At 46.2% G+C, this 22,714-nt stretch overlaps 1 protein-coding gene across 1 annotated transcript in view; it reads right to left on the bottom strand.

Moving 5' to 3' along the window:
* PPP2R1B (protein phosphatase 2 scaffold subunit Abeta) overlaps positions 1-22,714 on the bottom strand; it is a 44,756-nt gene that overhangs the window by 2,442 nt on the left and 19,600 nt on the right. The window contains exons 4-14 of the mRNA XM_075279793.1: positions 13,819-14,051; positions 12,273-12,420; positions 11,985-12,140; positions 10,528-10,642; positions 9,429-9,499; positions 7,486-7,620; positions 7,197-7,370; positions 7,046-7,106; positions 4,393-4,547; positions 4,157-4,299; positions 3,273-3,364 (exon numbers count right to left, since the gene is read on the bottom strand). Of these exons, the coding sequence (XP_075135894.1) occupies positions 3,273-3,364; positions 4,157-4,299; positions 4,393-4,547; positions 7,046-7,106; positions 7,197-7,370; positions 7,486-7,620; positions 9,429-9,499; positions 10,528-10,642; positions 11,985-12,140; positions 12,273-12,420; positions 13,819-14,051 (1,483 nt within the window). The remainder of the gene's footprint in view (positions 1-3,272; positions 3,365-4,156; positions 4,300-4,392; positions 4,548-7,045; positions 7,107-7,196; positions 7,371-7,485; positions 7,621-9,428; positions 9,500-10,527; positions 10,643-11,984; positions 12,141-12,272; positions 12,421-13,818; positions 14,052-22,714) is intronic.

The raw sequence follows: 22,714 nt of genomic DNA, 5'->3' as shown, positions 1-22,714 counted from the left end.
AAATGTGCCTCAAACTGCACAAGGGGCGTCCACTGTGCTGCCTGAAGACTCTCTAGCGACACCCTTCTTCTACAGCAGCGCGCGTCCTCCTGCGTCTTCATCCGGCGAGAATACCTTCACTCATGTAGTGGTCACAGAAAAATGGCCGACAAGACGTGCAATTTTCTGTGGCCGCTGTATGCTTGTGTAGTTCTACATGCTCTATACTGGCATCACTTACACTGAAGACGTCGCAGGAGGACGCACGTGGATGTAGAAGAATGTCGTAGCTGGGGAGTCTTCAGGCAGCACAGGGGACGCCCCCAGTGCTGTTTGAGCACAAGGAGACGCTCCCTGTGCTGTCTGGAGTCTCATTTGCATATGGAGGAAACCGGGAATATCACCAAAACATCGGTACAAAGAAGAATTCTAAAGGTAGGGGGAAGAATAGCCTTTCTTAAAGATATTCCGACATGGTAGCAATGATAGAATCCCTTTAAGCAAATCCTCTGATGTTGCAGTGGACATTCCCCATCCTATTCAACAAAATCAGGTCATTGCTTCAATCTAATGTGCTATATTAGACTGAATTGAAGGGTCTGTATAGGTCAATGAAAAAGAGATGGGCAACACACAGCCCCATACACTTGAATTAATGAACCCAGAGCACAGAAGGAACAGGAGCAGCTCCATATTTTAAGACCTAGGTTCATTGCACCCACACAGTCCTATTAAAACAGCTGTGTGTTTGAGGCCATAAAAGTGAATGGGAACCTATACTCTCCATAGTTACAGGTCATGTGCATGGGCTCTGAGGGTAAAAGTGTTCTTGCTGCTCATAGACCGGTTTCAACCTTAGGCTAGGGACACGTGGCATTGTCGATGCAAAATAGGGAGCAGTTAACCTGTTGCTGAAATAAATATTCTCAACATACAGCAAGTTAGGTCACAGTTTTTTAACCTTGGCAATGTCCAGGAGTGCAGGCTGAGAGTTATGGCAAAAAATACCACTTTTGGGGTCCACTGCGGATATCCTTCAGTGGTAATTCTGTCTCAGGGCGGGTTCACATCTGCGCCCAGTCTCCGCTTTCAGCTTTCCATCATCTGCCGACAGGAGACAGAAACCCGGCAATCAGTGTCCGCCCCTGAGCGTTTTGTGGTCTCCGCGGCAAAACCGTTTTTTTTTTTTTTTACTGGACACAAAGTCCTGCATGTCCAACTTTGTGTATGGTTATAAAAAAAAAACCAAAAAAACGTTTCGCCGTGGAAACCAGAAGACGCTCACGGGCAGACACTTTGTAAACCCATTCAAATGAATGGGTTTGAAAACTGACTGCCAGTTTCAGTCTCCTGTCCAGTTTTTTGGGCAGAAGACGGAAACCTGAAAGCAAAGACCGGGGCGCAGATGTGAACCCGCCCTTATAAAGTGATGACATGTTGTTAAAAGGTGGCCTGAAATGCAGAGCTCCACTAATCGCGAGAATGAAGGGGCCATAGTCCTGCAAGCCTTTCTGTGCACATTGTCACAAATTGACCTGCTGTGCAGAGGGCACTGGGATCTATAGCAAAGCTCCATTCATATAAATGGGGGAGGCTCCAATACACAGAGCCAGGAGAGGCAGCAACAGTAAAGGGCATACAGAGCCAAATAATTCTTGCTGTCCTTTCATTCTCAGGAGATCAGATCCCCACAAATCACAGTGACTGCATAGCCTAGAGCTATACCTTCCCTTTATGAGATGTGAATAACCATTTATAAGTCATAGACTCTATAGACAAGGAGACAGCATCATTTGACAGTTTTGACACAAAGGACTTATGTTACCCAGATGTGACTACAAAACTGCTTGAGCAGCATGTCCACTCAGAACTCTCCTCCTATTTCTCGTCCAACCTGCTCTTTGACAGACTTCAGTCAGGCTTCAGACCCTGTCGCTCCACTGAAACTGCCCTAACAAAAGTCACTAATGACCTTCTAACCACCAAAGCCAAGCGCCATTACTCTCTCTTCCTCCTCCTTGACCTCTCCTCTGCCTTTGACACAGTCGACCACTCCCTCCTGTTAGAAATTCTCTCATGCCTTGGTATCTCAGACCTGGCCCATTCCTGGATCTCCTCATACCTCACCGACCACACATTCAGCGTCTCCCACTCGCACACCACCTCCTCACCTCGCCCTCTCTCTGTAGGTGTCCCCCAGGGCTCCATCCTAGGACCCCTCCTGTTCTCCACCTACAACCTCGGCCAACTCATAGAATCTCATGGTTTTCAATACCATTGTTATGCAGATGACACCCAAATATACATCTCTGGACCAGACATTACCTCTCTGTTGGCCAGAGTTCCAGATTGTTTGTTCCCACAGGCCTGATGTCTTGGGATAACCCTGGACTCTGGCCTATCCTTCAAGTCACACGGTCAAACGCTCACCACCTCCAACTCAAGAACATCCATCGAATCCGCTCCTTCCTCATCCCAGAAACTGCTAAGACGCTCGTCCATGCCCTCATGATCTCCTGCTTAGATTACTGCAACATCCTTCTCCATGGACTCCCAGCTAACACCCTCGCCCCACTTTAAACTGCCCTGCTCGCTTAATTCACCTCTCCCCCCATCTTCATCGGCTGCTCCCCTCTGCCAGTCCCTCCACTGGCTACCCATTGCCCAGCGAATTGAGTTCAAGCTACTAAAGTTAACATACAAAGCCATCCACACCCTGTCCCCTCCATATATCTGTGACCTCATCTCTCACTACCTGCGCACACGTGACCTCAGATCCTCCAATGACCTCCTACTCCGCTCTGCTCTCATCCGCTCCTCACACAACAGCCTCCAAGATTTCTCCCGTGCATCCCCCATACTCTGGAACTCCTTACCACGACACATAAGACTGACCCCCACAATCACAGGCTTCAAGAAGGCCCTGAAGACTCACCTATTCAGGAAGGCCTACAACCTCCAATAACACCACTATCACTGCACCACCATCTGAACAGCTTCTCCCCCTCTCCTTCTGTCTCTACCCCCTCTTCCCTAATAGATTGTAAGCCCTCGCGGGCAGGGCCTTCTACCCCACTGTGCCAGTCGGTCACTGTTAGTATTATATCTGCCTGTATATTTTGTGTACTGTATGTAAACCCTCAAATGTACAGCACAATGGAATTAATAGTGATATATATCATTATTATTATTAGTTATAATAGACTTGTCTAGATAAAATTATACAACTATACGTAACACTGAAAAATGCTTCTCTTCAAGTGCATAGAAAATCAATTCATACAAAAACATACCAGTCATGGCTTCCTGGGCAAAATATTTGACATCCATATCTTCATCCTGACCCAGCTTCTGAAGAACAGGCTTGACATCTGATTGTAATGTACTGCAAAAAGACCAGTGTCAATGTAAGATCCAACAACCCTCTTAGAGTACGCTCACACTCACGTTACAACTGTTCATTGGATGAGAGCATTAACAGCAATAGAGTAATGGATACAGATGGAGCTCCCGTCATCTAGTACCCATTCCCATTCGCGCCCAAAAAAACCCCAAACAATCCTATTAATATTATAAATGTGAAAGTTTGTGGGTTTGTGAGTTTTGGATGTTCGGATGTTTGTTCCTCAATCACGCAAAAACCGCTCCACCGACATGACCCGACATGCGCCGTACTATTACGGCGCATGTCGGGAAGGGGTTAAAGTGTTTTCCAGTCTAAAAATACTGAGGCTAGGTCATCATATCATATATAATATCATATCAGTGGGAGTATGAGAATTGATCAGGTGTTCTCAGCAGTTGATACCCCGAGAATGGCGCAGGAAGCAGACGGCAGTGCTCTTTACGTAGTGGTAAAATTGAGTCACTGCAGTTTACCAAGTGAATCAAAGCTGGCCTGCAGTACCTGGTTTGGCCACTACGTAGAACAGAGCTGTCTGCTTCTTGTCCCAATCACTGAGACTAGCCAATTGATGGGCATGCTAGGTGTCAAATGCTCATCAACATGATATTGAGGACGTCTTGAAGAGGTTGGCGAGAATGTTAGGAACAGTTTCCCTTTACTTACTCAAAGGCTGTAAAAGTGTTTGTGGACAGCTCATTTTTTATAGGAGTACACTGCGTCAGAGTCAGATTCATTACTAACCTGTAGAATTATGGAAACCGAAACACTTACTTGCTATCCAGGACTGGTCCTATCCTTTGTAGTGATTTGGCTACATTGAAACGAACATTAGCCACTTGATCGGCAGCCATCTTTAATACAATAGGCAGCATCAGTTTAGTGGTGATATCCTTTCCACATGCTTCAGAGAGAGCCTGCAGAGAATATAGCCAGAAAATGAAGGGTCAAAACTTGCGCCTTACACAAACAGTATGCGTGAAGCCTTAAATGAGAGGAAGGATACCTACATTAACGCAGAACAGTGTTGTCATTCGATGCAGGTAGTTGGGATCATTTGCCATGGCCAGGACTTTTGGGACAATGGTATTTTGGGCCCACTCTGCACCAAACTTTTCCACAAGCTTCATTAAATTGTTGGTGGCAGCTTCTCGGATGGCATAAACTAGTGAGAAAAGTGACAGGCACTCCAGTTTACAAAGCATTGCAGGCACGCATTTACTACGCTTATTAAAGGGGTTGTCCCATCTCAAGGATTCTATCTATACTGGTAGCTTATGTAAATTGAAGCCTTTTCTTAATTATATTGCTTTAGAAATTCTGCTTTGTTTGCCTGCTATGTGAATTTATTCCCCCCATTGTTTACACAGCGTTGCTGTAACAACGGACCTATAGGACAAGTGACGTCACTCACTCACTGCTCTTGCCGGCAGGACAATCCGTTCAGATAATTGCAGTTCTCTGATAAATCCCAGTCGGTTATCTCTATATGTAAACACACAGATAACACTTTGTTTGTTCGGTACAAGAATCTGCAGATTATCTGCCCTGCAAAAGTGTTCTGTGTCCCGTTCAGCAGGAGGCAGGAAGAGAGATACAGGAAGTGAGAAGCAGACTGCACACAGCCTGGCTGAAAGGCTGAGATGGGACAACCGCTTTAACTAATGTGTAGATGGTGGTGTATAAAGACTTCGTTATTTATACTTGTGGTCAGGTCTCACGTATCGGACACCCTAAACACTGCGACAAGGAGTCACTCGGCTTTATCTAAATTGATTCTCAATTGCTAAATGATATTGCAAGTAAATGGCAAACTAACCCACAAATCCATCCTGATATGTAACAAACCTGGATACTGGTTCAGTGCTGAGCTGCATCCAGACTGCTACATGTGGGATTACCTCTTTACCCTCCAATGATTCACATTAGCGTTGCACTACTTTTTACCACAAATGTAGTGTCTGATAATCTGCAGACATTGATTTCAGGACTTTAATATGTAAATCTCTAGTGGGACATCCTAATGCTACAAGGCTGTGTGTTCCCAACTACAAGACGCATTCGAAAGTTGAAGAATTTAGGAGTTTGCTGCCTATTCCAAGCTGAAATCCTCAAATGCACTAGCTATATACAGCCAACGCATGCTCTGGAAAATGATCCACAAGGGTTGTTACTAGAGATGAGCGAGTACTGTTCGGATCAGCCGATCCGAACAGCACGCTCGCATAGAAATGAATGGACGTAGCCGGCACGCGGGGGGTTAAGCGGCTGGCCGCCGTCAAAGCGGAAGTACTAGGTGCATCCATTCATTTCTATGGAGCGTGCTGTTCGGATCGGCTGATCCTAACAGTACTCGCTCATCTCTAGTTGTTACCTGCACTGCTAACAACAAAGATGTATATGTATGTATATATGCGTGTGTGCGTATATATCTTTAAGAAACAAAAACACAGAGACTAGCCCCATTGAATGAAGTTAATTCTTGTGTATAATATAAAAATGCTAATTTATTTTGCCAGTAAACAGCACCAGAATCTGTGGCATGAGGCCGATTATTCACACCTGTGAGTAAAACCAGGGCAGAAAGCTGAAGCTCTGCTTTGAGTTTCCTCCGTGTGAGCCACAGAAAGGTGGGAGACCACCTCAAATACAGATCCACATTCTGGTGTATGATCCCTGCAAGGTCCTCATACAAACACTGAGGATATTGACACTTGTTTACTTATTTATCAATTCAGTAAAAATGTTGTTTGCCTCTCTGTATGAGAATTAGTTTGTTGCACCCCTGATCTTCTCCATTTTCTTTCCACTACCTCTGCTCCATCTGTGCGCCTCCTCTACTATATGGCAGTGTTGGTTCCATTAGTATATTTTTTCACTAGGTCGTCCGCTAAGATCGCCCTCTTTTTCCTTTCCCCATCTTTGTCTTTATAGTACAATTTATTGCTATTAACCTCAGACAGACAGTAAATTCAAAGAATCTCAACATAAAAGAATCGTTGGGTAATGTTATGGAATAACTTACTGTGCACTTTGCTGTGAAGTTATATGCTCCCCCCCGGAGCACTGACCTCTTTTCTACAGTATTTTCTATATGAACAGCAGAACAAACTCACACTACAGGTCTATAGAAGAGAGACAGAGGCTCTAATAGACTTACATTGTGAGTTAGACCTCTTGAGGAGCAGAGAACAGTTAGCGCTTCTATCAGTAAAGCCAAGACTTTACAGAAGGTTATGTAGGGTCAGGCCCGAGGTCATCCTTTATAAAACATGATGACTGTCGCCTTTAACAAGGGGAAAGCTATAACTGTACCATGCAATAATATATGGAAGTGTAAGAATATGACACATATGGTATCCTGTTGTCACAGAAACAGAACTGAGAGTCCTCATTTACTCATAAATGGCAATAACCCATTATAGAAGTGGAAATCTGTGGCCATTAGCCTTAGCGGAACATCTCGATCAGCCGTAAAGTGTTCTCATACAAAACTGCCAAAATCAATGAGCTTTTGTGAAATGCAAACTAAACAGTGATGTCAACTGCAGTTTATGTTAAGCCCAATTATGATAAGAGAATCGCTGACTGATTAAACTAACCGCAGGAACCCAGACCGAGGCATAAATAATAACACGTTCTTGGCACGCTCCATGCACTTACCGTGGTCAACCAGCCAAGCCATACACAGAGAATTCAGCTTTTCATCAAAAAACTCCACACCCTGTAGAGACAAGAATAGTGCCGTTTAGCACATAATGGAGAACATGTAAATCCCGACAACACTAAAACATTGGCCAGTCATGTGACTTACAAGCTGACCGGCCAGCAGAGGCATATACTCGATGATGGCCAGCCTCACTCTCCACTTGGTGTCTTCCGCCAGTTCCACAATAGCAGGCAGCAGTGACTGAGAAAGCTGGCGAATGCCAATCACCTCATTGACACAGTCCAGGTTGGAGATAATATTCAACCGCACTTCAGGACACTGTGTAGGGAAAAAAAAAAATAAGACCATATTAGAAGCTGCAAGTCTTCATAGAAAGCAACAAATGTCACAGGTAGAATTGGCTCATTTATGTCCAAAGAGAGACAAACATTACCTCGTCTTTCAGCTGTGCCAGGAAGAGAGGTAGAAGGTGCTCGATAGTATTATCCTTGCCTAAAATGGTGGATAATCCCATGATGACCGAGGCCAGAGCCGATTTCACATGTTGGTTTGAGTCGGATACCAGTTCCTAAAAAATGATAAAACGAAAGTAAGGATTGTCCTTCTGAAAATTAAGTGTAAGCAGTTTGGGGCTTATTTACCATTTGAGGTCATTATTGCATCACAGCACTAAAGAGTTTCCTTTGGGGGAGGGGGGGGCTGGATTACAATACTGAAGTCATTTTCAGGGGACAAGTTATCAATATCAGACTGGGGAGGGCCAAACTCATAGTTTGCTCACATATCATCCATTTGAAGGGACCGCAACGTTTTTGAGTGCCGTGGCCTTCATTTACATGACAGTATATTGTAAAACTAGCAGCTGCTGCACAAAGAATTGCTGCCACTAATGTACCGTATTTTCCGGACTATAAGGCGATTTCCTCAGAAATCGTAAGAGCGGCTTATAGTCCGGTGCGCCTTATATATGGATGGAAGTGGCGGCAAAGTCTGCGTGCCGCTTCCATACATACATAAAAGGCACTGTAAGGGTGCATTCACACTACGGAACGCCGGCGTGTATCACAGCCGTACACGCCGGCGTTACAGCAGGGCTGCCGGACACTTCCTATTCATTTCTATGGGAGCCGGCATGCGAGCGCTCCCCATAGAAATGAATGGACAGACACGTCCGATTCATTTCTATGGGAGCCGGCATGCGAGCGCTCCCCATATAAATGAATGGAAAAAAGCAGTCCATTCATTTCTATGGGGAGCGCTCGCATGCCGGCTCCCATAGAAATGAATGGGAAGTGTCCGGCAGCCCTGCTGTCACGCCGGCCTGAAACAGAACGTGAAACTTACCGAGCGGTGCAGGGCGGGCATTCAGGCCTCCTCTTCCTCCGATGTCCTGACCACTTCCTCCGGCGCTCGCGAACTGATAATGGCCTGGGCGCATGCGCAATATCATAATGCTTCTACTACGGCTACTGCGCATGCACCCAGGCCATTATCAGTTAGCGAGCGCCGGAGGAGGAGGACGGAACATCGGAGGAAGAGGAGGCCTGAATGCCCGCCCACCCTGCACCGCTCGGTAAGTTTCACATTCTGTTTCAGGGTTTTATTTTAAGGGGGGGTGGTTTAATATAAGTTTTACGGTTGGGCTCTATCAGCATGATTTTGCTGATAGAGCCCCTCCCCTGCCGAGCGCTTCCAATAGAAGCGGCTGGCACGCGGGGGGTTAAGCGGCCGCTGGCAAAGTCTGCCTGCCGCCGCTTTCAATAACATATAATGCACACCAGACTGCGGCTTATAGTCCGGTGCGCCTTATATATGAACCGAGACGGACTATAAGGCGCTCATGGGCAATGCGGCTTATAGTCCAGTGCGCCTTAGTCCGTAAAATATGGTAGACAAAGAGGAGGCTGGACGTCTACGAGTGCTGCGGCATATTCGGGTGCCCCAAGTCACTGATATGATATTGATGAGCCATCCTATTGCATCAAATGGGTGACCAGGGAAATCTTGTATAACGGATGAGACAGTTATACAGGGGATGCCATCCTCTGACTCTCCAGCTATGACATAACTACAGCTCCCTGAAGGTCCTTACACTTGCAGTCAGTCTGGGCATTCTGGGAGTTGTAGTTTTGCAATATCCAGGAGATCACTGCTGCAGACTTCTCAGTGTGTATATCACAATAGTCACACAAGCACTTCTACAGTCACATGAAAACATTAAAGTCACTATAGATCTGACAGTTCTTCAGACTTGTCGGTTTTAGTAAAGACCTGAATCTCTGTTAAAGTCAGATGTTACAGAAAAGCAACACAGCCCTTCTATAACCCGTGTTATTAGCACATTATTCACCATAGATCCAGTACTACATAACTCACCTTTACGTAGGGTAGGATGTGGTTCATGATAATGGCCTCTCTCCCATCAGCAGGCAGGTTCTCACAAAATTCTGACAAACAAAAGTGGTTTATTATAATTAAAGTACAATTTGTCCCGAATTTGGTTCTAGTCACAAGTCTGATCCAGTACAAATGGAAACATTGCAGTCAGTATGAACAGTGACTGAGCTTTCAGGAAAGTATGAATAGATCAATAACATTCATTGCGCGTCACCAGTTTAACACTATACAAAGTACACAGCAGGTACAGAGCATTCCCGGATAGGGAACCCATCAGCTCCATTCCGCCAAACTGATATTATTGTCTCATAAGGTCGGCCATGACATCTATTCTAAAACAGTAACCTTTCTGGAGGTGGAGAGCCAATGCCAAAAGTCAAGCTCTCCATGCCCCTTATTCTGGTCCTTCCACTACAATGAAACATCCCCCTGCCTGTTTCCATCACTGCCTCTAGGGGGGGCACCAGTCACTACATTAGTTAGGTCAAAGATGCTGTTTGTTAGAAGCCCAACTTGAGGTCATTTAAGACCACTATCCCTAAGTGATATTAGACCCATGTGAGGCACCATGGTGACAAATAGAAAAGCTGAAAACTAACTCACATTTGCAGGCAATGTGCCGAATTTACTAAACAGGCCACACAAGTGGCACATATGACTGTCTGCATCAAAATGTACCGCTATAAAGTTACTGAACTCTTCTGACACTTCTCTTTATATGTTAGTCCAAAGATAACTGTTCAATATACATCAAGTACCAGCAACCCGAAAACCGGAATTGTAAAGGGAGGAGACAGGAGGGCAGCTAAAATCCTGTGATGGAAAAGCCCTTTAAGAAACTCCCCCATTGTGCCTATCAAAATTGTAATGAAAACCAGTCTAGACTCCACTGGTAACAAATCACATTGTAGCAATCCAGACAAGTCAAGAAAAGATTCAGTTTTTCAGTCAAGGAGGTGCACTAACCTCCTTAAATAGAGGATACCCTTCTGCAATGTTCTAAACTGAATGTTCTGTATTATACAGATCTCAACCTAAACTGAAGCCGCTCACCATTATACAGATCTCAATCGCTCACCTTTTACTTTGTGCGCCCCTGCAGCCCGAACCTCAGCTTCACAGTCTTTCAGCAGATTCTGAAAAGCAGGCACAAGATCGTTCTTTGTGATCTCCGGACCGACGGCTTTCTGGAGCTGAAATACAACGTGGCAGATGTTATTTCATGGTGCTTTACCATTTTAGTACTTTTTCTCTTCATAAGCCTATAACTTACATACATAACAATATTACAGACTATGGGTCATAGATATATCACAGAAGGCGGCCACATATACCTGATACCCGATGATGCATGGCTGTGCAGGATGCAGACAGGCCCTGCTGCAGTGTATGAAAGAAACCGCTCACACTCCTACAATCCACGAGGGGGGGGGGGGGGGGTGCCAGCATTTCAAATATAAACAGGTAAAGCTTATACAAGGTGCTAGTCACATTATATCGATCACACCCATACTATTAGATTAGAGGGGCTGTCCAGCACCTCTCTATGTGCACATTGCTAGTATCAGCAAACTGCAAACATAATAGGCCAGGCTGTATCCTGCACAAAATGTCCAATAAGCATGAGGTATTAGTGAATATTTTGGCCAAAACACACAAGACGCTAAATTCAAAAACATTACACTGAAGAGGATTTTAGTGTTTTTCAGTGAAATGCCATATATACAATGTAAAACAAGCAGACATCCCCGCAGGCACAGGTCTCCCTCCGTCTGGCTCCCTGACAGCACTGCCGTTGCCCTCTCCCTGTGCTCCCTGCTATACATGTACCAGGAAGTGACAGCATCTCCCACTTATTTTTACAATACACTGTATTGCAGACCCTGAAGAAGGTCCCGACTACAAAATGAAGTGATCGCAACTTCAAGCAGAGCAGCTCCTTTGGAGGATTATGTGCAAGGACTTTATCTTCCCTAGTTAGGGAGGGTTCATACCTGCGCCCAGTCTCCGCTTTCAGGTTTCAGTCTTCTGCCCGAGAAACTGGACAGGAGACGGAAACAGGCAGTCACTTTGCAAAACCATTCAAATTAATGGGTTTGAAAAGTATCTGTCTGTGAGCGACTTCTGGTCTCTGCGGCGAAACCGTTTTTTCTTTTTAACCGGATGCAAAGTCTGACATGCAGGACTTAGTGTCCGGTTAAAAACCAACCAAACAAAAAACGCTCGCAGGCGGACACTGTCTGCCAGGTTTCCGTTTCGTGTCGGAAGAAGATGGAAGCCTGAAAGCAGAGAACAGGCGCAGATGTGAACCCGCCTTTACTGGCTGATATCTCTTAGCCGTTTCATTAACAGCTTGTTATTACACCACCACAATCAAGAGATTTCAACATTCATACATCGGCCTGGATTCATCTTCTCTTGATGTGTAACTCCTGCCTTCTATAATCTAAACATTGAGATGTGGTCAACTTGAATTCAGGGACAAGATAACTAATAAAACACGCAGAAAAAATTTAAAAAATTTTTTTTTATTACCTCAGAAAATTTGTCTGCTACCATGTAGCGGACACGCCAGGATTTATCTTCAGTAGCTTGACGGAGTGTAGGCATCACAAGAGCTTCAAGATCTTCTTCAGGGAGAAGCTGAGCAATGCTAACACAGGCTTCTACTGCCAGCAGGCGGACAGAGTCCTAAGAAAACAGAAAACCATCAACACCAGAATCCATCATCAGCACCAGTGGGTGGAGCAGCGCAGCACACGCTTATTAGCTATATGGCCCATTGTTCATAGACTGCCCTATAGCCGGTATCCCAGGGCTCACCTGCTCATCTGAAGCCAGGTTTGTAAACAGAGGAATAATGTCATTCTTCACATACTCCAGTTCAAGTACTTTTGCGAATTCCCCAAGCTTGGAAGCAGCAGCGCGGCGTACCATGGGAGTGTCATCAGAGCATAAGTTACGGAAATGTCTGAGGAAGAAAAAGAAAAAAAAAATATTCTTAGTAAATCAAGAATAGGTTATTTATTACGGCATAACCAGAAGCCTACCAGCGGCATGCAACACATTCTATGTTCAAGTAGCACAAAAGTGTATATAATCTGGATTTTCCCACACGGATGTAATATAGTACCAGAAAATGCACACGTTCTCCATATGTAAAGGGACATGCTGTGTGTATTCTAAAACCTTCAGCATGTCCACTTATTTCACAGCACTGTGCAGTGTGCTGCAGCTCTGCCCTATTTACTTGAAAGAGACTAAGCTGCAGACAAACCACAGGATAAATGAACATGGCGTCACCAGCCTGTGAAGCTGAAGAGATGCCCACACTACCACTGCGAGATCCAGGAATAAGACACCTTTGTATCAGATATTTATAACCTAATCTAGGGATAGGTCATCAATATTTCACTTCCAGAAAACTCCTTTAACTGCTTTGTGAGTGAAAACGTTAAATCCTTGCAAAATCTGCATGTGATACAGGTGGATTTTGCTACCGATTTGCTGCGATCCCGTGGCAAAATCCACAGATTAAAGGGGTTTTTCCATCACACTGTTTCAGTTTTGCCTGTTAAATAATCTCACTTCCTGTATTTCTCTCCCCCCCCCCACCTTGCTAAACAGGACACTGAAGTATCAAAATATTTATGAAGATCAGATAATATGCAGATGCTTGCACAGAAGGTCTCTGTGTTATATGTGTGTTAACAGAGATAACAGACTCAGCTTTATCAATTATCTGAACTGATTGTCCTGCTGCAGTGAGTGATGTCACTTGTCCTACAGGTCTGTGGTTATGGTAACACTGTGTAAACAATGGGAGGAATAAGGTCACATTGCAGGCAAACAAAGCAGAATTTCTAAAGCAATATATTTAGGAAAAGTCTTCAATTCACATAAGCTACCAGTATAGATAGGATCCTTGAGATGGGACAACCCCTTTAATACTAGTAGGGAAAATCCACTCAGTGCAGGTCAGGATTCACACAGCATTTTCCAGAAATGTTCTTTGGTCATAAATCCATGCCTCTAGATAGAAATGGCACATTCTCTATACACAGAATTGGTTTTTCTGCTCTGTGAATGGCTTTTTTGAGTCACACAGGCTTCTCTATGACTTGATAAACACCATATAAAATATATTACAAAATGGGAAAAAAAAATAGTAAAAGCCACCAAATAAATAAAATTTTGCAGAAAAATGCTTTTGAATTGCTTGTTTTAAAATGTACGAGTAACATTTCAATTTTGGCCAAGTTTCAGTCCAATCTACTTGGCAAGTGTGCGCCCCTTTAACCCTGCTACAGTCTAACATATGAAGTGCTGCGATCTCCCCACATCGCAGTACAGATGAGAGGACACTTACTGCCTTATCTCTGCCTTGACAGTACTAGACACTCTCGGATAGCACACACTGAAAAGGCCACATGCAGACGTGCGAGATGTGAACCAGTCTCCGCTGGCCAGACGTTTCACCAGCGGCACAAAGTGAGCTTCAAGGTCGACAGGAGAATGTTCATGAGAGATCTTCCTCAAGGATTCCACTGCTTTGTCACGAACTACAGTCTCTTCAACGGTTGCCAAGCTTTCCAGGGGAGGCTGTGAACATAGAAGAAAACAATAATTAACATAGTAATAAGATACAGACCCAGGACTGCGCAAAACAGACCATAATAGGACAACAAGGCCATCAAAAATCACATCCATCCATGGGAGGGACAGGGTAAGTATAATCCAATCTGTCTCATCAGTCTCTCCTATTTGGGTTTGTGATACCAGACTACATCACGGGTCAGCCTGTGTTGTCTGACCCTGCAGTCAATAAAAATGCAAGTGTGCCAGATTCTGGTGCAATGTGAGCCAGAAAACTGGTGTACGCTCCTTGCACCACACTGTTTAAGACGCGTGTTGAGCCTTATCTGACAAAATGGCAGAGGTTACTAGAAAGAAGGAATGGCTTAAAGGGGTTTCTGAGAATCGACTGAAGATCTGTGGTGGTCTGACACCCAGGAGCCCCATGGATCAAGTGGCAACGGTGTTCCCTGAGCATTTTCCACTTCACAGGCCATGTACGTCATGTTCATCGGTTAAACAGCCAGACTGCAACCAGTCCCATCCAAGTGTAATACCAAGCACAGCCACTACACAAATTTATGGCGCTTTACTTAGCAAGTACCACATGGGAAGACAGAAGAAAGCCAATGCAAGACTCTTAACGGCAACTGTGCCTTATGTTGCAACCCCTGGCAATGAGAGAACAGCAGAGGCACACAGCAGAACATTCAGTGCTGAGGACCCTGACCACTTATTTGTAGCTAAAAAGGCCTGATTGTCTAATCTCTTACAGCACAACTGTATATATGGCACCCTTGCTGCATTTTATTTACAGGTTATTGACACCGCTGCACCGAGGTCCTATTTTATTGTTCCTTCGATTCTTAAAATTCATGTGAATCCTGAAACTGTAAGCCAGTGCTAAACAAGCACAACACAGCGGACGTGGTTAGGAGACGGATGGGGATTTAATTTTTTTAAATGGATCAAAATTGGCAGCCTGGACTTATTAATATTAAACATTCTATGTCCCACAATTTCCCTTTAAACAACATTAAAGGGGTTTCCCACAAACAAAACCACATTTAGGAGCTGTAGAAAAATAAAACGTGAAAAATTTTTGCACGATTAAAAATTTTGCTAAGTTTTTAGGGCTTTTCTCTAACCGTCTTGGTGGAGTCAATCTAAAGGCTATAACCATGAATGAAGAAACTTTCTATGGTCTGGGACTTGTCAGAAACCCCGCCATGATTTCCTTATTGTGTACAGGTTATCGGGCAGGGACACTACATGTATGGGAAGATATCCCGGCCGTAGGAAGGAAATCATGGCTGGGTTATTGAACATAGAAAGTTCCTGCATTCATGGTGATATCCATTGGCAACTGACCAAGAAAACACCACTAAGATTGTTAGAGAAAATCTGCAAGATTTATAATTATTTATATTTACAAAAATGTTTAATTTTTGTCTACAAATTACAATATTTCAATACCCTTTTGTGTTTTCAGGCAGCATTTGTCAGGGTGCCCACTGGTCTCTCAGAGTTTAGTCTATTGAGTGACACTCTCCTCTATCTAGTTGTACTGATCTTGGTTGTGCCAGCTCTCACAAGGAAAGGCAGCAAATGTACCGTATTTTTCAGACTATAAGACGCACTTTTTTTCCTCCAAATATGGGAGGAAAATGGAGGTGCGTCTTATAGTCCGAATGTAGTGCTAGGAATGAGTGGAGCTAGAATGTAGTGGGCGGGAATGTAGTGGGCGGGGCAAGCACAGTGCCAGTTTAGTCCCGTCAGTTAGAAGGAAAGCAGGTATGTTACGGTAATTGTCTGCGAGTGGTACCGAATCCTGCAGAGCGTTTGCCATAGCTAACAGGTCTCCGCTGTACATGAGACCCGATAGCTATGGCAATCTCTCTGTGAGAGATAATGTCCCACAGAGAGCTAAAAAAAAGTGCCCATGATACCTGTACTAAGATGTCGGGTCTAAAAGATGGCCGGCGCTCCTGCAGAGCGGTTACCATAGCTAGCGTGTCTCCGCTGTACAGGAGACCCGATGGCTATTGCAATCTCTCTGTAAGAGCGGCCAGAAACTTTTACCTGTAATGTTGCAGGCCAGCTCCCGCAGAGCCGACCTGTTCCTGTGCCACGCTGCTCTGAAACTCAGGAACAGGTCGGCTCTGCGGGAGCTGGCCTGCAGCATTACAGGTAAAAGTTTCTGGCCGCTCTTACAGAGAGATTGCAGTAGCCATCGGGTCTCCTGTACAGCGGAGACACGCTAGCTATGGTAACCGCTCTGCAGGAGCGCCGGCCATCTTTTAGACCCGACATCTTAGTACAGGTATCATGGGCACTTTTTTAGCTCTCTGTGGGACATTATCTCTCACAGAGAGATTGTCATAGCTATCGGGTCTCATGTACAGCGGAGACCTGTTAGCTATGGCAAACGCTCTGCAGGAAGGGCCTTCATAGTACGGTCATATAGTGAGCCTCTCCCATAGACTGCAATACAGTTGTATTGCAGTCTATGGGACTTGCAATCAAATGATTGCAGGTTCAAACCCCCTAGGTGGGTGAAAATAAAATATTAAAAAAAAATTTAAAAAAAATGTATAGCTATGAAAAAAAATATATAAAAAAAAATTCAAATCACCCCCATATCCCTAGAATACATACAAAAACATTACTGTGAAACACAAACACATTAGGAATCCCTGTGTCCGAAAACCCCCGATCTACAAACTTATGAAAATATTTTTCTCGTATGGTGACTGCTGTAGCAGAGGAAAAATTGGTACTATTCCGTTATCGGGCCAACAGAGCTGTTCAGCACCAGCATCGGGACATGCTGACTGCTGGCCCGATGCTGGCTGGCACTGGAGCTGTGTAAAGGAGCAGCGGATCACATGGTTCCCTGATGATTAGAAGAGTTTCCATACTTAAAGCTTAAAGTCCCTAATGGTTGTTAATGCTGCTGTTGAGTTCTGTTTACATTGGTGAAATAATATGTTCCGTTATTAAATATTTTACAAATTTTTTGCTTCAAATTTTTTTTTCCTATTTTCCTCCTCTAAAACCTTAGTGCGTCTTATGGTCCGAAAAATACGGTATATGGCAGATATTGGACGTTGCAATTCACAAAGGTTGTGTATGAGTGTAAAAAGGAAGAAAGAATCCAGAGCAGACTGCAGAAATAAATCACACTCCCCAGCATCAGTGTCTGTTAGAACATGACTGACGCTTCCTTATGGACTGTAAAAGAGAAAGCTTTGCTGGTGCATGAGAGCTAGCAAAGTCATCATCCTCCAGGATACCCAGACATTACAGTCAGCCGCTGTGTATTACCGAGAGGGACATGAGGTGGTCGTGTCCTCTCCAGTAACACATGGCAGATGTGAGACCAGTGACCAGGATAATTCGGTCTACACTAGCACTCATACTCGCTCAGCTTCATTCCTAGACTCTCTCCTTCTACAGCTCACGTGGGAACACGTTTCCATTGAACTTGCAGACACTGATGCTGAGTGAGATTCGTCCTACAGTCCATGATTTTTCTGTTCTCTACTAGAGATGAGCGAACAGTGTTCTATCGAACTCATGTTCGATCGGATATTAGGCTGTTCGGCATGTTCGAATCGAATCGAACACCGCGTGGTAAAGTGCGCCATTACTCGATTCCCCTCCCACCTTCCCTGGCGCCTTTTTTGCTCCAATAACAGCGCAGGGTAGGTGGGACAGGAACTACGACACCGGTGACGTTGAAAAAAGTAGGCAAAACCCATTGGCTGCCGAAAACATGTGACCTCTAATTTAAAAGAACAGCGCCGCCCAGGTTTGCGTCATTCTGAGCTTGCAATTCACCGAGGACGGAGGTTTCCGTCCAGCTAGCTAGGGCTTAGATTCTGGGTAGGCAGGGACAGGCTAGGATAGGAAGGAGAAGACAACCACAACAGCTCTTGTAAGAGCTAAATTCCAGGGAGAAGCTTGTCAGTGTAACGTGGCACTGACGGGCTCAATTGCCGCAACCCAGCTTTCCCAGGATCCTGAATGGAATACACTGTCAGTGTATTCCCGTATACCCGATATATACCCCCGATACCCGTTCCAACGGTGTGCCCCCCCACCTTCACCCCAGAAATACCCTGCAAGTCCCCTAGCAATAGAATTGGGGCTATATACACCCACTATTTTTGCTACTGCCATATAGTGCCATTGTCTCACTGGGAATTCAAAGAATATATTGGGCTTACATATAACTTCAATTCCAGGGAGAAGCTTGTCAGTGTAACGTGGCACTGACGGGCTCAATCGCCGCAACCCAGCTTTCCCAGGATCCTGAATGGAATACACTGTCAGTGTATTCCCGTATACCCCATATATACACCCCAAATCACCGTTCCAACGGTGTGCCCCCCCACCTTCACCTCACAAATACCCTGCAAGTCCCCTAGCAATAGAATTGGGGCTATATACACCCACAATTTTTGCTACTGGTATATAGTGCCATTGTCTGACTGGGAATTCAAAGAATATATTGGGGTTACGTGCACCCACAATTTTTACTACTGGTATACAGTGCCATTGTCTGACTGGGAATTCAAAGAATATATTGGGGTTATAAATACCCTCATTTCTTGCTACTGCCATATAGTGTCAGTTTCTGACTGGGAATTCAAAGAATATATTGGGGTTACGTGCACCCACAATTTTTACTACTGGTATACAGTGCCAGTTTCTGACTGGGAATTCAAAGAATATATTGGGGTTACGTGCACCCACAATTTTTACTACTGGTATATAGTGCCATTGTCTGACTGGGAATTCAAAGAATATATTGGGGTTACGTGCACCCACAATTTTTACTACTGGTATACAGTGCCAGTTTCTGACTGGGAATTCAAAGAATATATTGGGGTTACAAATACCCTCATTTCTTGCTACTGCCATATAGTGCCATTGTCTGACTGGGAATTCAAAGAATATATTGGGGTTACGTGCACCCACAATTTTTACTACTGGTATACAGTGCCATTGTCTGACTGGGAATTCAAAGAATATATTGGGGTTATAAATACCCTCATTTCTTGCTACTGGTATATAGTGCCATTGTCTGACTGGGAATTCAAAGAATATATTGGGGTTACGTGCACCCACAATTTTTACTACTGGTATACAGTGCCAGTTTCTGACTGGGAATTCAAAGAATATATTGGGGTTACAAATACCCTCATTTCTTGCTACTGCCATATAGTGCCATTGTCTGACTGGGAATTCAAAGAATATATTGGGGTTACGTGCACCCACAATTTTTGCTACTGGTATATAGTGCCAATTTCTAACTGGGAATTCAAAATGCGCAAGGCTCCCGGAAAGGGACGTGGACGAGGCCGTGGGCGAGGTCGGGGGAATGGTTCTGGGGAGCAAGGTAGCAGTGAAGCCACAGGGCGTCCCGTGCCTACTCCTGTGGGGCAGCAAGCATTGCGCCACTCCACAGTGCCAGGGTTGCTTGCCACATTAACTAAACTGCAGGGTACAAACCTTAGTAGGCCCGAGAACCAGGAACAGGTCTTGCAATGGCTGTCAGAGAACGCTTACAGCACATTGTCCAGCAGCCAGTCAGACTCTGCCTCCTCTCCTCCTATTACCCAACAGTCTTGTCCTCCTTCCTCCCAAAATTCCCAAGCTTCACAGAACAATAACCCCAACTGTCCCTGCTCCCCAGAGCTGTTCTCCGCTCCTTTCATTGTCCCTCAACCTGCCTCTCCACGTCACGATTCCACGAACCTAACAGAGGAGCATCTGTGTCCAGATGCTCAAACACTAGAGTCTCCTCCATCTCCGTTCGATTTGGTGGTGGATGACCAGCAACCCACCCTCATCGACGATGATGTGACGCAGTTGCCGTCAGGGCATCCAGTTGACCGGCGCATTGTGCGGGAGGAGGAGATGAGACAGGAGTTGGAAGAGGAAGTGGTGGATGATGAGGACACTGACCCGACCTGGACAGGGGGGATGTCAAGCGGGGAAAGTAGTGTGGATGTTGAGGCAAGTGCAGCACCAAAAAGGGAAGCTAGAGGCAGAGGTCAGCAGCTTAGGCGAAGCCAGGCCACACCCGGAATCTCCCAAGATGTTCCAGTTCGTACCCAGCCCCGAAAAACTCCCACCTCGAGGGCACGTTTCTCGAAGGTGTGGAGTTTTTTCAAGGAATGCGCCGAGGACAGATATAGTGTTGTCTGCACAATTTGCCTCTCGAAATTGATTAGGGGCTCTGAGAAGAGCAACCTGTCCACCACTTCAATGCGCCGTCATTTGGAATCCAAGCACTGGAATCAGTGGCAGGCAGCAACGGCAGGACAAAGGCCGCCTGCCGTTCACGCCACTGCCACTGCCTCTGCCACTGCTGACTGTGCTGGCAATGCACTCCAGAGGACGAGCCAGGACACCACTTCATCTGCCTCCGCCACTTTGTTGACTTCTCCCTCATCCTCCCCTGTTCCTGTCTTATCTCCTTCTCCTGCACCATCAGGCGCTTCTTTACAACAACCCACCATCTCTCAGACATTGGAGCGGCGGCAGAAATACACTGCTAACCACCCACAAGCGCAAGCCTTGAACGCCAACATCGCTAAACTGCTGGCCCAGGAGATGTTGGCGTTCCGGTTTGTTGAAACTCCCGCCTTCCTGGACCTGATGGCAACTGCGGCACCTCGCTATGCCGTCCCTAGCCGTCACTACTTCTCCCGGTGTGCCGTCCCCGCCTTGCACCAGCACGTGTCACTCAACATCAGGCGGGCCCTTAGTTCCGCGCTTTGCACAAAGGTCCACTTGACCACCGACGCGTGGACAAGTGCATGCGGACAGGGACGCTACATTTCACTGACGGCACACTGGGTGAATGTAGTTGAGGCTGGGACTGCTTCCCAAACTGGCCCGGTGTACCTCGTCTCCCCGCCTAACATTCCTGGCAGGGACACGAGAAGAACACCCCCCTCCTCCTCCTCCGCCACCGCCTCCTCCTCCGCCACCGCCTCCTCCTCCGCCACCGCCTCCTCCTCCGCTGTTAGATTGACCCCAGCTACGAGTTGGAAACGTTGCAGCACTGGCGTTGGTAGACGTCAGCAGGCTGTGCTGAAGCTGATCAGCTTGGGGGACAGACAGCACACTGCCTCCGAGGTGAGGGATGCCCTCCTCGATGAGACGGCAATATGGTTTGAGCCGCTGCACCTGGGCCCAGGCATGGTCGTTTGTGATAACGGCCGGAACCTGGTAGCAGCTCTGGAGCTTGCCGGACTCCAACATGTTCCATGCCTGGCCCACGTCTTCAACCTAGTGGTGCAACGTTTCCTAAAGAGCTACCCCAATGTTCCAGAGCTACTGGTGAAAGTGCGGCGCATGTGCGCCCACTTTCGCAAGTCGACAGTAGCCGCTGCTAGCTTAAAATCTCTCCAGCAACGCCTGCATGTGCCACAACACCGGCTTTTGTGCGACGTCCCCACACGCTGGAACTCAACGTTTCAGATGTTGAATAGAGTGGTTGAGCAGCAGAGACCTTTGATGGAATACCAGCTACAAAACCCTAGGGTGCCACAAAGTCAGCTGCCTCAGTTTCACATCCATGAGTGGCCATGGATGAGAGACCTTTGTGACATCCTACGGGTCTTTGAGGAGTCCACAAGGAGGGTGAGCTCTGAGGATGCGATGGTGAGCCTTACAATCCCGCTCTTGTGTGTTCTGAGAGAATCCCTGATTGACATCAGGGATAACTCAGATCACACAGAGGAGTTAGGGATAGCATCCGATCCGTCACAGCTGGAGAGTAGGTCCACACATCTGTCCGCTTCACTGCGTTTAATGGAGGAGGAGGAGGAGGAAGAAGAGTTGTCCGATGATGTGATGGTGATACAGGAGGCTTCCGGGCAACTTCGAATCGTCCCATTGTTGCAGCGCGGATGGGTAGACATGGAGGATGAGGAGGAAATGGAGATTGAACTTTCCGGTGGGGCCAGAGGAGTCATGCCAACTAACACTGTGGCAGACATGGCTGAGTTCATGTTGGGGTGCTTTACAACCGACAAGCGTATTGTCAAAATCATGGAGGACAACCAGTACTGGATCTTTGCTATCCTTGACCCCCGGTATAAAAACAACATCTCGTCTTTTATTCCGGTAGAGGGGAGGGCCAATCGCATCAATGCTTGCCACAGGCAATTGGTGCAGAATATGATGGAGATGTTTCCAGCATGTGACGTTGGCGGCAGGGAGGGCAGTTCCTCCAGTAGGCAACCAAGTTCTCACCGGTCCACACAAACGAGGGGCACACTGTCTAAGGTCTGGGACTCCTTGATGGCACCCCCCTCGCCAAAGTGCCGCCACGGAGGGTCCTAGTGTCACCAGGCGTGAGAAGTATAGGCGCATGTTGCGGGAATACCTTTCCGACCACAGCCCTGTCCTCTCCGACCCCTCTGCGCCCTACACGTATTGGGTGTCGAAGTTGGACCTGTGGCTTGAACTTGCCCTATATGCCTTGGAGGTGCTGTCCTGTCCTGCCGCCAGCGTCCTATCTGAGAGGGTGTTCAGTGCAGCCGGTGGCATCATCACTGACAAGCGCACCCGTCTGTCAGCTGAGAGTGCCGACCGGCTCACTTTGATAAAAATGAACCACCACTGGATAGAGCCTTCATTTTTGGGCCCACCTGTGTAAAGCACCC

The sequence above is a fragment of the Leptodactylus fuscus genome, chromosome 6 (assembly GCF_031893055.1).
Source record: "Leptodactylus fuscus isolate aLepFus1 chromosome 6, aLepFus1.hap2, whole genome shotgun sequence".
NCBI lineage: Eukaryota > Metazoa > Chordata > Amphibia > Anura > Leptodactylidae > Leptodactylus > Leptodactylus fuscus.
The sequence above is the reverse complement of the archived record's forward strand: the minus strand, read 5'-3'. Positions and strand labels throughout refer to the sequence as shown.